Below are 16,638 nucleotides of genomic sequence, written 5' to 3'. Positions count from 1 at the left end.
ATCAATTTCTTTTCTTTCTCACAGCCTTGGACTCACCAAAGAAGGATGCCATCTGCTAGGGATTTAAACAGACTGGCATCTGATGGGTTCATGGGAAGGAGGTGCTTACAGTCTGGGTCATCTTGTAAAGCTTTATTTATCCAATTAACAAAAGCAACTTTTTCTTCCTCTGACAAGAAAGCATTAAAATAAAAGATTAATATTTCTATGAACAGCATACTTGGGTCAAACATGTTCATCTGCAACAAAACCCCTTAGTTTCACAGAGGTCAGTCATTAAAAAAATCAGACCAATGAGAAAGAACACAAAAAATGCTAAGTATAGATTGACCTTTCTCCCATTACACCCTCAAAGTAACTGGTGATTTTCTGAAGGATAACATGAATATCACAGGAACATCATAGGGAAGGTATCCTCATGGCTGACTTCAAATTTAGTTTCTCAGCAATTACAAAGAGGGAAAAATGTCTCATCTGAAATATGCAACATCTCACTCCATGCACTGTTTGTTTAAAATGCAGTGTTTCATTCAGCCTTCTGCTGGACTTCAGAGACTGGCTGCCTTTCGAGACTGATCTGAACTGCTGAGCTGTCTTTAGCTTTGAGAAACTGAAAAAGTTTAACATCTCAGTTTTAAATTATCTTTCATATTCAATGCATAATTTATCACTATGTATCTAAGAAACCTTATTTTGATAACAGTCATTCAAGTCTCAGTATCCAAATTCCCAAACAGTACAGGTGGTTTTCACCTCACCTCAAGAAGCACCTGACTCACTACACTTCTTTCATTGTCAATGGGAAACAATGTGAAATTCTAAAGCACACTTCACCATCATAAACTATATGTCTGGTGAGGCCAGGCCAGGTGAATCATGCTCTAGTGGGGCTTGTTTCTCTCCACCAAAAATAAAACTGCATCTAAAGAATCACCTCTGATGCCCTACAGGCATCCTTTGGGATGAAGCATATCCCCTGCTTTGAGGATGTACCAGGTATAGCTGGTGCTGGAATCCTACTGAAAGAGACCTTTGGTTAATCAAAGTAAATCTTCCTCATTTACAGAACCTTAACACAATCTGGAATGAGACAAATTCCAGGCTTAAATCAATCAAAAAAGTTGCAGTATTGCTCATTGCAATATGATCCTAGAAGGTGGTTCACATTCTGGCTAGGAGCTGCAATGCAATTAGGCACAATTACCAACTTAAATTACATACAGCAGGGGGAGGTAGAAAGAAACAGATCAAATATTAAAAGCAGCTTCTTCAGTGTGAGACAGTCTATACAAAAACCCATGTGCGAGTGAACAATTCTGTAATGGCAGAGACAGCTGAGGAGGGCAGTCCATCCAGAAAGGCTATGGGATGGTTTGTAAGTGGGGTTTCAGTTCATACTAGTTAACACTCTGGAAATGAAAATGAGGATTCATTCATTTTTTCTCTGAATATAGGAATAAGAGTCCATTAGCATATAATTAGGGCAAAAACTTAATGAGAAGTTTGAATGAAAACTTGACTAGATTTACCAGAAGTATGCCAAAAGGGGTCATTTCCTGCCCCTGCCCCACAAGATGTCAGTGCTTGTTTTCCTCTTTTGCTCTCACACAGATGCCCAACTTGCCTCCAAGTGCAACTAAAAGTGAAACTAAGCAACAACTGAACAGAGTTAATAAACTACTTTTTCTATCTCCACAGGCTTTTGCTGTGTTAATTTGCTTTTACTGCCAACAGTTTTCAGTTAGGCTCTGTTTTATCTGTAGTGCAAATTCCAAGAGTCTTCCTCCATGGAAAATTTGCCCATGTTTAATTATTTCTTACCTGAATAAGAGTGCTGTGTCCCCTCACTAGATATTGCTGATGTTCCTCCAATCGCTGTTATACCTTGCTTTTTGTTTATCGATTTTCGGAAAGATTTGCTAACATCTTTGCTTTTCAATTCCTGAATTATCTGAAATTAAAAAAAAAGAAAGCATTTTGTGACTAATTGTACCTTCAAAAAAATGTTAATTCATATAAGTAGTCTAGAGTCAGTAGTTAATCTGACTGAATTTGGTATTTATATTGACTTCTGTTAAAAAAAATAGTTACTGTTTGGATGTCAATAGCTATATTGGGTATCTAAGATATTATTTCGCAATGAATACCTCTATTAAGCCATGCTGTCTAAAAATATAGATATACAAATATCTACACAATTTTTCCACCAACATTTTGCTAAACTGAAGAACACAACTAAGGACACACACATTTTTGGTGATTATTTCCCCACATGGCTTGCATGTAAAAGGTTATGACATGACAGTTAAACATGCCCTTCCTCCTTTATCAAGCTAATACCGTTTTCCACCTGCTTGCAATGTAAACCACAATGGATATGTTAGTATGTCCTAGGTTTGCCCAAATACTATAGAGGTCTCAGACGACAATGAAGCATAAGACACAGCTAATATCTGGAAGCAAATACTTGCATGTTCAGAATCTCAGAAAGAAAGATCAGTAATTCAACAAGCAACCTTCTGAAATTAGCAGCAGTACACTAACTTCAAAGCAAAACATCATCATCCCAAAACACCCACAAACCAACAGCCTGGTAAGTTCTTGTTTCTTTTAAAACGCACCAGTGAGCGATTCTCATTAGAAAACCCTAAAGCTTTCAAATCTGCTCAGTGAAAGGGAAAATTTTACCTCATTCCCATAATAAACAGCCATTAGTATAGAGATTAAGCATAGTGAAGCACTACTAAGAGCATTCAGAGGCTGGTATCCAATTGTCTGCTCTTTTGTCAGAGCCAGGGCTGACCCAACAGTTCCTACAAAATGTAGTCCTTCCCCTCGCCTTGGAGGAAACAGAAAACAAGACTGATTGCAATGACTGTTCTTTCACATGCTGCTGAAATCAGAACCATTAAATTAAATAGGAGTGTGAAAGATAAAAATTAGAAAATAACTATATAGGATATTCTAGGTTGTCACAGAAAACTCAAAATAATAGTAATATATAAAAATAATACTTAGTTGTACCACTTAATTCTCAGTAGATATCAGACAGTAGAGAAACATCCAAAGGGAAGGTCTTACAGAGACAAATTCTTCAAAGTTGATTTTCCCATCCTTGTTGCTATCTGTCACTAAAATGATTTTTTCTACTATCTCCCGGACTTTGTAACCAGGCAAGGGCAGACTTGCTTCTTTAAACAGGTCTTGAAGCTCGTAATCACTGACATACCCACTGTTGTCAATATCTGTAGAATGAAAGCACAAGCTGTTATACTCATGCATCATGTACTAAGGTATGGTAACTGTTAAGAATAAATGAAGCAGGATAAACACAGTTCTAGGAGATGAGTGTTTGTTTTTCTCACATAAATAAGGAAGCATGAAAGAATGCTTGTGGGTTAGAGGCACAACTATCTAGGACTTGAGCCATCTTGCTTTCTCAGGAACTATCTTAGTATGCCAGAGCACAGATAGAACAAGATAGAAAATTTGCAAATAGTGAAGTTTAAGATTTTATTTTTTTTTAAGACTCCCAACAAAATTATCTAGAAACATTCAAGTCATAGGGACATCAATTAATATATGCTTACTGCAATATTAAACCATTTGCAATCAGTAAGCTCAAATCTGATGCATGTTGTTGTTAGAAGAGCAAACTTCCACAAGAAAAACCTAGAATAAAACAAACAAACAAACAAAAAACACCAAGAACTCTGCCTGACTGCATTTTATTTCTTATCCTAGTATCTGATAAACATTTTCTGTTCTATAAAACTTTTGATGTGGTTTGACTTACCTGTGAAGAATAAGTCTGTTACTATCTCTATCTGTTTATTAAAGATGACCTTCCTTTATCTGTTAACTGGCTCTATTGGGAGCCATTTGAGCTGCCACCTTTCCTTACACTTGGCTCCCAAGGCCACATGATAGGAATGATCATGTACAGCAAAGTATCAGAATGTATTTTTTTAACAAGAGGTTTGAAATTGTGGAAAGAAATTAAAGGCCGTATCACATAAAATAAATTGAGTATCATTTGTGTTATTCATGATGAATAATGCAGCAGTACAGAGACAATCAAAAGTACTGTACTTTCACCTTTGGCCAATCTCTTTGCAGAAAGCTGTCTTGAATTCATCCTAGTATAATAAAGAATCATTTTACACACCCATGTTTTTATCCAAAGGAACACAAAAATGAATCAACTGCATTACTTGTTCCTGTATTTTAAAATCTATACATATTTCCATATATGTATATACATATTTATACAAGCAGAACTTGAGCATGTCCAGTAAAATAGCCTTACCTGTGCCTAGGCTACACAATGAAGAGAAGTACTTCTTTTAAAAGGAAAAAAGCTGTAGTTCATAAACAGTATAGATCATGTCCAATCAAATTTAAGTCCAAAAGAAATCATATCCTGCCAAGTAAGCCTGGATATAATGTCCATAGTTTTATATATTTAATGCTAATATTTTCCATTTTTGACAACAATTTTCAGCGACTTTCATGATGACATTAAAGCTCCTGAAAAATACTAGTTAACAGTATTTTACCAGCTCTATGAATGATACATTTCTAAGACATTTAAGAGAACATCAGAATGAATCAGAAACAGAAGCAGATGATGTGGCCACTTCTCTGACTTGTCAAGGTGCTCCCACTTTTGGGCTTTTTTTTCGTTTACTAGTTAAAAACATCTCTTCATATTGTATCTAGTATTAGAACTGAGTCAATAATACCAGAGTAGATGAATGCTTCTCATTACAGAAAGGCAAACAGAGAAATATGCTTTCATCTCCAGCCATAATTAATTGCTATACAGTAATGATATTGTAATCTATACTACACTATGTAGCTTCTGTACAGCTTCATAAGGCAGCCACGTTTCACTGTAGATAAAAGCCTAAAAATGCCGGGTAAAAAAAAATTGTGGTTTTGATACTATCAAAAGTTAACAAATCAATACACACACGTGATGTCTGCATATGTACTAATTCATCCACTGGCTTGCAGACATGTAAGACCAACCATACATAATAACAGGGATGGTCTAACCAGCAGAGGACATGCTCATGGGCTCACTCAGATTACCAGCTATTTTATTTCTCCAGGTTCATCTTTCACTGAGGGTAAGTTTCCATGATGACAAGCTGAGAGTTAAATAAATGCCTTCTCTCAGTTTACCAATTTAGCAGCAAGCACTTTATCCATAAAGACATTAGAAATGTGAAAAAAAATTTAAAAACTAATGATGCTTAATTTTTATGTTTTACAGAAAGCATAACGAAAAAATGCTTTTCAGTGAGTAGGAGCAGTATAGACAACTCTTCAAGCAGAAATATGAAAACATACAGGCAGAGAACGGAGAAAAAGAAGGAATACAGATAGTATTGGTGAAAACCAAACATATAGAAAAGCTGTCAGACAACACCAGTGAGTCACTACCAATGCTAAGATCTCTTAGTACACTGATACATGTATATAGTGCTCTCCTCCTTGGTCTATCATTCCAACATCTGCAGGATATCAACTACTTGAGTTATAGATGTCCTGATGATTGTTTAACAGCAACTCATGAATTATCTTCCATGGATGTATCCAACTCCCTTTAGAATTTCTACTCTTTCTTTGGTCTCAACAATATCCTGAGTCAATGGGTTCATTGCTCTATTATTTATTGTAAAGTTAGTTCTTTTTATTTTAACCTTCCTGACTCTCTAATGGACATCATGTGATGCCTGTATTAGCAGAACCTGAATAATTCCCTCTTAACTTCTCCATACTACTCACAGTCTTCCAAAGCTCCAAGATACAGCTCCCCAATAGTTTTTTTACCATGTAAAGACTCCTAATAGTTAAGACTTCTTGCCTAAAATGATCCTGCTCCCCCATCATGACTGATTACAAATATGTTTTTTTGATTTCCTGAGCTGCACAGTTACAAATCACCCCTCAGAATGTCAATAAATAAGAAATAAAGCAGATATGAACATTCACAAGAGCAGTGCAATCTAGAAAAAAGGGTTAGCTGCTATGTAATGTCTTACATTTTCTATGTGCCCTGATCAAACTGTAAACATCCTGTCAAACATACAAAACTCTAGTTATTTATCAACATTGGCATAACTAAGCCAATCTTATTAACAAAAGATAAAAAATCTCCAAGTTTAGCTTTCTCAAAAAATAAAATCTGATTGAATAAATGAAATTATTAGTTCACCAAAGCATGCAAGTAAAAACCAAGTGTCAGTAATCTAACATGAAAATATATAACACCTGAAGCTTAATCAAATGTTTTACCAAATTAAGAAGTACAGAAACCTGAATTTTGAGACCCACTATGTAGCATATACAATAACACAGAAAATGCTACCACCCTGCAAGAAAATGTGTCTGTTTTCAGTGCTGAAGTTAAAAGAAATTAACACATGTAGTTCCAGTGAAAATAAAGGGCTCTATGTAAACATTCTTTTTACATTTTTTTAGCTATTACTGGCAATACAGAGGGAAAACACAGCTCTATCAAAGCCATAATCCATAAAGATTTCTTCCACAAATCCTAAACCGTTTTGTAGTGTTAATGGCATCCTTATGATTCCCTTATTTAAAACACACCTATTTTGCCAAATGCTTCTCGTAGCTCTTCAAGCTCTTCACGAGATATAGTAGTTATGTTGTTCTCCATCTTCAGACAGCAGAAGTGTCGTCCTCAATTGCTAACACCTAATAATAACAATAAACAGGTAGGATATAAGGCAGGCTGTAATTCCAGACACATGTAAGTTACTGATCTATTCAACATGAGGTACCAGACCGTAGTGACACGTCCAGATCTGGCGCACTTAAAACATTACAAACAACACTTTAAGGTACATCAAATACCTAACAATTCTTTTCACTGGAATAGTGAGTGAAAATTCACAATAATAGTACCTGTTTACATGCAATTGATGTTTTCACATAGAATAAGCACTGGCTAGCAACCTACCTCCACTGTTTGAGTGGTTTTCCAGCATTAAAATCTCCTCACACTTCAACAAGCAATTTTTGGAAACATTAATTTCTATGTGAGATGCAGTATCATTGCCAAGCAGTGGTTAGTGCTGGGATCTAGCCCTGCAAAGCACTGAGCACTCCAACATTTACACAACACAAACCTCAGCGGGACACTGCCTACAATCCATCAGAGAACACCAGGGCGTCTTGCCACAACTCCACGAGGTACCAGCACCTGAACTCTACCTCTCTTCTGACACTGTTATCTCCTAACACTGCCAAGAGCTGAATGAAGGCTTTTACTGAACAAAGATTGGAGTCTCAATGGGAATCTTTCTCTATTGACCTCTTAGAAAAGCGAACAAAACTGAAGACACCTACACAAGAGTTGATAAACTCCAATGAAAGATTTTGCCTCTTATCAAAGCTTTACTACAACAGGATGATTCAGATTTATCGGTATTAAGTGCAGCTTTGTAAAGAACCACATGCAGTTGCCTCAACACACAAGTTTATATTTGCATTTGCCATTCTCCACTGTACAGAGCCACTGGCACACACAAGGCAAGCCCAGGGCAGCACAAGCCTGCCTGCACTAAACTCTGAGCAGCACCAGGCTGGAGACACAGAGAAAGCACAGGCTGCTACAGGAGGGGCTATGCCTGTCCTAAATATTCAAGCTTCATCTTCTCTTTTACCTTATAAGCCAAAAGTGGCAAAAATACACTTCACATAAGTATTTTCATCAAAGTTGTTCTAAACTTGCTTAAGTTTTCCTTCTGGTTTAGTGCTTTTGCTTTAGAGCAAGAAAAAATATATTCCCGGAATGGCCAAACTCAGAATAAATATATTCTGATCTGCTATATACAGCTGCTTCTTTGTCAAAAATCATGCATACCAGCAGAACAGGACTGTTACCCACTGGACAACACTCTAGAAAAGGAAACCTGACTTCAACAATCAGTGTTAGCATGAATCATGTTGGATGCCCTTAGGAAAGGCTGTACTTTTTGCCTCCCATCTTTTGCGGAAATATTGTCTTCCATGATGCTATATAAACAGAGTTCTTAAACAACATGGGTTGTTTTAAATAGATCTTGTCTACCTTACTTGGGTTAGTATTTTCTGTGTCTTCACTGGGACTGCTCCTGTGGGTCACACAGGATATGGCCTTGAGTGTGCGTGGCAAGTTAAGTCTTTTTCCTTCATGTCACTAGATCTTATTTAAGTACTAAAATCCTTCTTACCTGTTTTGCTAAGCTTACTTATAGCATGTACCAGTGTCCATAATGAAAAGAAAAAAATAATTAAAACATACATACATAAAAAATAACCCTTTACACAGATGTTTCTGGAAATGCAAGTACTTTCAATGGGAACATGATATGGCAATTAAAGAAATAATGAACTATGGAAAAATTGGTGAAAAAAATAAAACTATTAAATGCAAATTACTAAGGAAATTTAAATGTCTCCAAATCAAAAAAAAAAAAAAAATATCCTGAAAACCAAACAGATGACACTCCTCTGAAATACAGAAATGACATGACATAAGTGAAATATTTAGCTATGCAAGTAAAAAAAACAACAGCATTTTTGCTGGCACCATTAAAGTTAAGTATTTACCATTATCATGACTCAGATCTTATCAATTTCTGCAAAATTGCATAAAATTAGTTTCACTCCTGCCCTTTTATAATTAATAATTCAGATTTTGCATAATATTCTATTTCATAAAATAGCAGTCTTTGATTTCCAAAGACGTTGATTATTTCAGCTACACAGTAGAAACATCTGCTCTTGAATGAAGCAGAAAAAGAAAGCTAATAACTGCTCTAAAGAGACAGCCTTAAATAGCCTATGATATCCTGACAGGGTAAATTATCTGGTCAATTAAATGGCAGAAGTGATTCAATCATGGTTTGGGCATTCAGGAGAGACAGGGTTTGAACATTCAGAGACAACACCTTAAGGAGTCAGACATTACAGACAATTCCAGTCCACAAACAGGGACGTTCTCTCTAAGCCAATAAATACCTTGCACACCCAGGCTCATCACCACCCAAGATAACGCAGGGCACAGGCAATTCTGACAAGATTTAGCCTCCAGAGGTATCTGGGACTTGGAACTATGACTACCTGTTCAAAGGTATATTCATTTCCAGAGAACATTGCTCTGTATTCTAGGGCATTCATATGACACTTAGATTTTCTGAAGTCTCTGTCTACATGAAACCATTTCCTCTTGCTCCAGGATAGGGTAGGTAGAAACACTTTTTAATGCTGAAGTACTCTTGATCCTCTTTTTAGTCCTTGAAAATGTGCACAGTATGAACTGACAATATTTATGTATCCTAGCCTGCTTTCTATGCCTGGAAGGCTTTTTCAATCTAAAGACAATTGGCTGGACTCTGCTGGAAATCATCCACACCAAACATAAGACAGACACAAACTACTGTTGGTACCATCATGGTATTTTTTTGTGTGCAGAGGAGTATCTATAGCTGAGCAACCACAAATGATGGAGTAGGTGAAAGAAAACTCCTGCCACATTTTTGACCTGTTATCAAAGCTGTCAGAAAAAACAGAGCAGTTAATTGGCAATCAGGCCCAATAGTTGACTCCATCCATGCAGGCAAGTGGCAATTTCTTTTCCAGTTTTCCATTTCAAATTCTATTTGCCCCATTTCCACACGCAGCTGCTACTGCAGTGACAATGGAGTTTAGAATGCTGACTCGAGAGCTTATTTTCTTTTGTTGCTGTTCTTTTTGTCTGCATCAGGGGCACACCTCCTCCATTCCTGCTGCAAATACTGCCTATTGCTGCATCATTCTTAAAGCTCTTGTCTCTAATTACAGCCAAGAGAGCATCATTTGCATATACAGGTTGTGCTTTTATGTCAACAACCAGCTGGTTAGTACTGTGTACTATCTATAATTACAAAACATTAAAATTCTCCACTTATTTGGGTTTGAATCTGCTACAGATTTTAATGGGAAAAAATCCCCCCAAAATACAGTTTATTCCTGTGTTAGTTATCCAGGAGTCTTTAGGTCAATGTGATGAGAACAGGATAGCTTTCAAGCACTATTAGCGTTTTTTAATCTTACCAGAATTAACTAGGAGTTCTAGCCAGTCTCAGTGAGAAAACAATGCATTGCAAGGTATAAAACACACAAAAGAAACTTTAAAACAAGAATACGCGTCACATATTCCCCTTAGACAGTAAGGAAAGAGGAAATGCTAATTAAAAAATTACTGGAAATATCTGCATATAATAAATATTTGAGCAATGGAACTAACATACAGAATATTTGCCTGGTATGAACACACAAACCGAGGTTTCTGATGTTTTTTAAGAAGATAAAACTACCTAGGTTTGTTTGTTCTGTTTATTTTTTGTGGGTTTCCCCACCCCAACTCATCTTAGACTGAAAGAACTTTTTATTTATGTCATGATTATTCTTGTCGTTCAAATAATAAGATGATTAGGGGCCAACTGAATTGATCCTTTCATAACATGAAAGGACAAATTGTTTTAGGTGTTGTACTGGTGGTCTGTAATAAAACAGCAGTGATTAATCTGAATTAAATTAAGAAAAGGTAAGTTTTTATCTTATTGTGATAAGTCTCAATCATTATGAAGAAATGAATAATGACTAGAGTTCAGTGACTTTGTAGTTTTATTATTACTGATGTTTGCCCTGGTATAGGACATGGAAAGATAGCTTATCTTTCCCATCTCACTAGTAAGGCTGCAGGAGACAACATTAGGAAGGAAATGCACTGTGTGGTATCCAAAGGGAAAGAAGCCTTCATTGTGCAACAGCCATGGAATCACAGAATGCCAGGTTGGGAGGCACTGCAAGAATCAGCCAGTCCAACCTTTCCTGACAAAAACAGTCTAGACAAGATGGTCCAGCAGCTTGCCCAGCCTAATCTTGGAAGTGTCCAATGTTTGGGAATGCACCACTACCCTGGGGAGATTATTCCAATGGCTAACTGCTCCTCTTTGTAAAACATTGTCTTCTGACCAATTGGAGTGTCCCCAGAACAACCTATAGATATTACCCCTCCTCTTTTCCCTCTTTTAAAAGGGAGTAACCACCCTTTAAATACTGGAACGTGGTGATAAGATCTCCCCCCTAAACCTTTTCTCAAGGCTGAACAAATCCAGTTCTCTCAGTCTTTCCTATGGTGGCTTCCAGTCCTCTGATCATCTTTGTGGCCCTTCTCTGGAGCCTCTCCAGCCTATCCACATTTTTCTTTGTGGCACAAATCAAAACTGGACACAGTATCCCAGGTGTGGCCAGCTCTCAGAAAGAACTAAATTAACACACCTGTAGGCTGATAAGCACTGGGCTTTATAAAGAAAAAAGATAAAAAATAGATCCACTCCAAATGCAGTAAGAAAAGCACCAAAAGGTGAAAGTAATAGCTATATACATACATATATCTGTGTACGTATAAATAAAGGTATTAAAAGCACGTGGCTAATTTTTGAAAGAAGAGATGGGGCATAATTATGGTGTCAATTACAGTTATTAGCAGAGGAGCATGAAGAGCAAAGTCCTTCCAATATGATACAGTCAGTCTGAAGCTTCACAATCTGAACACTCAGAGATTATATTTCTCAGCCTGGGTTTATGAACATGACTGGATATATTTATGATGATCAGAAGTATTTAATTACTAGAAGTTAAAGGATAACAATGAAGAAATATATAAACCAATATTCAACATATAAACCAGTAATCCATGCAATTTTCCTCAGTCTTTTATGAACAACATTACATAGTGAACAAGATACAATCTAAGAGAGAAAAATAATATTTTTAACTTTGCCCAAAACTGTATGCACTGACCTTTGCTAAAGTAAGACTATCAAACCAGTCACAGTGATAAATTTTGTGTCCACAAAACATGTATCTCATGAAAGGAGGACTAGACGTACACTGAAATTAATTACTCACTCCATGGTATTCCACTCCATGTTTATTCAACATAGTACAGTAGCTATGGTCAGTAACAGAATCAATATTTCCTCTATGCCTTTAAGACAAACCTGGATGAATAAGAAGTAAAAAAAGCTGAGATATCCAATTATTAGCCTGGTCGTGGGCCTGCTCTGAGTTCACTTACTGTGGTGTAAGTACAGAACTATTTCATGAGTCTCAGGTCAGGATTAAGAGCAACTCTCTTATAAGGGAGATAAAAGCTTACTTCAGTCAGATACCTTTTCATCCAAACAAAATGCCTCCAGCTTCCTTTGGCTGCTGACTGTTCAGACTAGCAAATTTATCAACAGTATCGGTTTCACGCAGTTTCCTTTGCATGCATCATTCAAGAGGATCTCAAACTGCCTGTGCTTTGTGTTGTTGCATTCAGCACTCCAAATAAAATATATCAACAGAAACCTTACCTTTGCCTATACCACTTGTAGGCAAGTAATTTTGAAAAAGGGCTGTTGCAGGCTGAGCTCAGGGAAGAACCTTTCATGAAATGTTCTGCAAACCTAACCTCTTTACATTCTAGCTACAGCAACATTTGGGGCTGAATTTGCCCAAATGGATTATCTCAGCTCACATGTGACCCACTCTGCTTTGGTTAATTAGCTATTTTTTTAAGATTTCTACAATCTTCACCTGTTTCCAGCACAAAGCTGTGAATACTGTCATCAAGAGAAAATCTGCAATAGTGAAATAGTGACATTTTCTGTGAAACTGGGACATTGAGGTGACACAAGTCAGTAACACCAGCCCTGAAGAGCTATCACACAAGTTACTACATTCTAATTTTATTTTCTGATGTTTATGAATACTGCTATTCTTAATACTAGTAGCTATGGTTAGATCACTTCCACAAGTAACACACCAGCAGAGGAGTTAAATTTTTCTGTAACACAATGTGTCCAGGGCTCCCTGCTTGATAGAAAACCATTTCCATGCAACAAGCAGCTTTTCTTTAGGACTTGAAAACACCAGGTAAATAAGTATTAGGAAAATAGAAACAGGATTTTATTAATACATCTCTTGATAAGACACAACACTTCTGTTTTTCTGAACACAAATCACTGTCTACAAAAGCAATGTACCCCTTCATCTGAAGCAAGAACATTCTACGTTTGAGATAATATTTATGTATTCTGTGATGAAAATATCAAGATTCAGTATCTTAACAATCTTTATTTTTTATATTATTCATTTTAATTTAAATAGAATACCTTTCCAATAAATTATGGACTATAGAATCAAAGTATACCATAGAAAATAATAAATGTGAGCCATAATACAACAGCAAATTAAAGAGACAAAACCAAAAATTCCCTGCAGAATTTTTAACATGGTTAGATTCAAAAACTCTGACCCAAAGCAAAAGCTAGATACAGTGAATCTGCTAAAGTGGCACTTGCTCTCACTTTTATTATGGACAGCCTTTAGCTTGGTGAAAGTTCAATAACAGAATGTAGATGGTATCCAAATTATGTCGGGAGAAGTACTGACATAAGGAAAATGAAGTGTAGGAAGAACCTGAGTACACTCTAGCCATAAATCTTAATTACTTTTTATGCTATCTCAGCATCTTTCATGGTTTTCATTCCTCAACCACACAAATATTTAGTCAAGAAAAAAAAAATCACAAAAGGCTAAGAACTTGATTTTTAACATAAACATACCAACTATCTACTAATAAGTCTGTTTCCACTAGTGTTTTCAGAATTCATTGTGAATAAAAGCAATCTATGAAATAGAATAAACAAGAATTGAGTGACTACATTCTAGAGGAGAAAGGGATAGTCCCGTTAGGTCTGTTTAAAGAAGTTTGAGACTATGACTTGGTAGGCAAACAGCTGGGAAACACACGTTTAAATGTCTGGATGACATCAGAAGCTCAGAAGGTGTGCCACCAACCTAAAGCAGTTCATCTCTGGAACATCCTATCAAGCCTCAGAACTGGCCTAAAGGAGATTAGTTACTCTGGCCTTCAGGTAGAGGACATCTTCCTTATTACCACAGCAAAGGTACCATGATTATTAAGAACAAGTTTTTCAATTGTATTCCAACAGCTTCAATTTAAGTCACATGGATTTACCCATTTTCAGAATCTCTAATAATCATGCCACAAATAAAGTAATGAAAAACTTTGGAAATAAGTAAGTGCAATACAATTGCAAGAGAGATAGAAGCAGCTCTTGTTTGGTGCTGCCATGGAAACACAAGTGTTAGTGTAAACAATCAAAGTCTCAGTTTCATAGTTCATTACTAATATTTTGATTTTGCAATAAGAAAGTATTCCATATAGAAATAAAATCTACATGATGTTAATGACATACAATTGCAACAAAAAGGCAGGAAATAATAGGCAAAAATAGTACGAGAAGTGGGACTACGGAATTCTCTTGGAACACAAGATCACACAGATGATCTTCAATTTGTTGAGCAAATCCTATAATAAGTGTCTCCTGAAGCCTATTGGAAAATGTACATTTGTAGAAACCACTAGAATTGTAGTACATGTGACCTTTGTGGGTGTGGCTCTAACCTTCCTAATATAAATAATTTTGGTGTTGCTTTGCTTCCACCTTATTGTCCAAAGTCTAGCATATTTTTTACCTTTTACTAACACAGTTAAAACTAGTCCTTAAAAAGGAAATTCATAAATCCTGGCATAAAACTTGCTGCCCATTTCTGCTGTATGGCTTACACTTGAGATACCCATTTTAATCTCTGTGTTTCTGATATATGACTAAATATAGTTACCATCGGGTCTACTTCTATTTTCCATTAAAGGTACCTGTATTTTCAATCAAAAACTTCATTTTTGTTAGTCATTAACAGGTTTTTCTTAGACAGCTCAAGAATACTACTTAAACTGCCCACTATAACCCACAAAAATAATGCTAACAGAAGTGAAGCAACCCTATCACCTCATCTTTTTATCCAAGAATATGAAGATGGAGTTTTGATCATAAATTAAACATTTAAAGGCACTGTTCTGAAAGCAAAACTCCTGCTTTTCCATTTCACACATGGCAACGTATTTAAGCAATCCATGATTGCAGAACTACATTCAAGTTTATTAGCAAGGAAGTAACAGTTAGAATTAAGGTAAATTGGTACAAGAAATTTCTTTACATGTGCAAACATCAAAATGTTTATGCTGGTCCAGGAAGCATGTGACTGAGCCTTAAAGAGAAAATTCGATCAATATCATGTATTATTGCATTTATCTGACACCTTATCTCTTCTCACCATCAATATAATTTGCCTTTTCCAATTTGATACTCTCCAAAAATCAGCTTATTACACTGAAACCTATGTCTCATGCTGACTCATTATTTGGCTTCCCTGGACACAAATGTACTAGATCCTCTTTCCTGGAGAACTTGTTCCAGCTCCCATCAAGCACCTTTCCTGCTCCTCCTGTTCCAAATGCTTCCTTTGCCTCACCAACCTTGTCCCCATATGAGTATCTTTGCTTGTGCATCACTTCTGATTGCATACACACATCGACCAGGAAAATGCCCTGTCTCTGGAGGGCCATAGCCGGCAAGGATCAGGCTTTCCAATTAACACCGGGAGCTTCTACCTCAGATGCTGAGACCAAAAGCAAGGAAAAAATACAGGCTGAAGCAAAACTGCAGCAGCCAAACACAGGAATTGTGGCAAAATGAATTCCTACGAAGGTCAAAGCATCCTAACAGTTTCAGCATACAAATACATGTTAGAAGGAAAGAGTACCAATAACAGAGAAAATTTGATGAGTTTACTCATAAAACCCCTTTGATTACCAGTAACTGCTCTGAAGAACAATTAGTTTTTAAGTCCAAACTTGGTGTGTCTGTGACATTCCATTAGAGCAAGCTACACTAAAATATAAATGGAAAGGCTACACTAGTAAAAGCAAGTTCATTCAGGAACTCCATCCTCAAGTCACTCCTTTGTGCATAGGCTGACATATCAAGTTTACAACACCAAAAGAGAGAGTTAAAACACACACGAGCAAATGATACTTTATCTCTTTCTCTGTCTAGGTTTAGAAACATGCAGCTTTTGTCAGCATGCAACTACCATGACAAATATAAGCTGCATTATTTTTAAAGGAAATTTCAGTTGGAAAACATCCTGAAATTCTTTATTGAAATACCTGTATCAATAAAAATCTCATACTTAGATCTCATGATGTGTGGACAGAACCCTCATTTGACAGTAAGACTTATTGGGTATCCCAGTACTCTCAAGTAAGATTCATAGGTTGAAGTTTATGCTTTAATTATTCTCTTATTTCCTTAATAAACTATACAATTGCTAGTTAATTACTAAACAGAAAAGCTAATGAGGAGCAATAGTCTGGATTACAAAAATAACTTTTCCAAAAAAACCCTACAAATTAGACCGTAAGCAACTAAAAACCCCATGAAATATGGAGTAACGCCTGTCTTCTGTTTTCAAATACTTCCCATTATTATCAGATTAACTTTTTAAGCCCTGCTTTCCAGTAACTGGAAAGACTTGAAATTTGTTTTAGAATTAAATAGATTCTTGTGTATTTTCGCAATCTCACGAACTGTGCCAAATTACAATTAAGTTATGAGCTTCACAGTTTTTGAGATTTTGCTGGATTTTTCATTCTGT

At 36.3% G+C, this 16,638-nt stretch overlaps 1 protein-coding gene across 6 annotated transcripts in view; it reads right to left on the bottom strand.

Annotated features, from left to right (window-relative positions):
- Nucleotides 1–16,638, bottom strand: part of PLS1 (plastin 1) — a 43,402-nt gene that overhangs the window by 16,796 nt on the left and 9,968 nt on the right. For all 6 annotated transcript variants that reach the window (XR_014957202.1, XM_085587144.1, XM_021536934.4 and 3 more), the window contains exons 2-5: nt 6,622–6,729; nt 3,082–3,245; nt 1,822–1,951; nt 37–169 (exon numbers count right to left, since the gene is read on the bottom strand). Coding sequence is in view for 5 of the 6 variants with exons in the window: in XM_085587144.1 (XP_085443270.1) it covers nt 37–169; nt 1,822–1,951; nt 3,082–3,245; nt 6,622–6,691 (497 nt within the window). In the remaining variant the exon portion in view is untranslated. The remainder of the gene's footprint in view (nt 1–36; nt 170–1,821; nt 1,952–3,081; nt 3,246–6,621; nt 6,730–16,638) is intronic.

The sequence above is a fragment of the Lonchura striata genome, chromosome 9 (genome assembly GCF_050655825.1).
Source record: "Lonchura striata isolate lonStrDom1 chromosome 9, ASM5065582v1, whole genome shotgun sequence".
In the NCBI taxonomy this organism is placed as follows: domain Eukaryota; kingdom Metazoa; phylum Chordata; class Aves; order Passeriformes; family Estrildidae; genus Lonchura; species Lonchura striata.
Note: the sequence above shows the minus strand (reverse complement) of the source record. Positions and strands in the feature narration are given on the sequence as shown.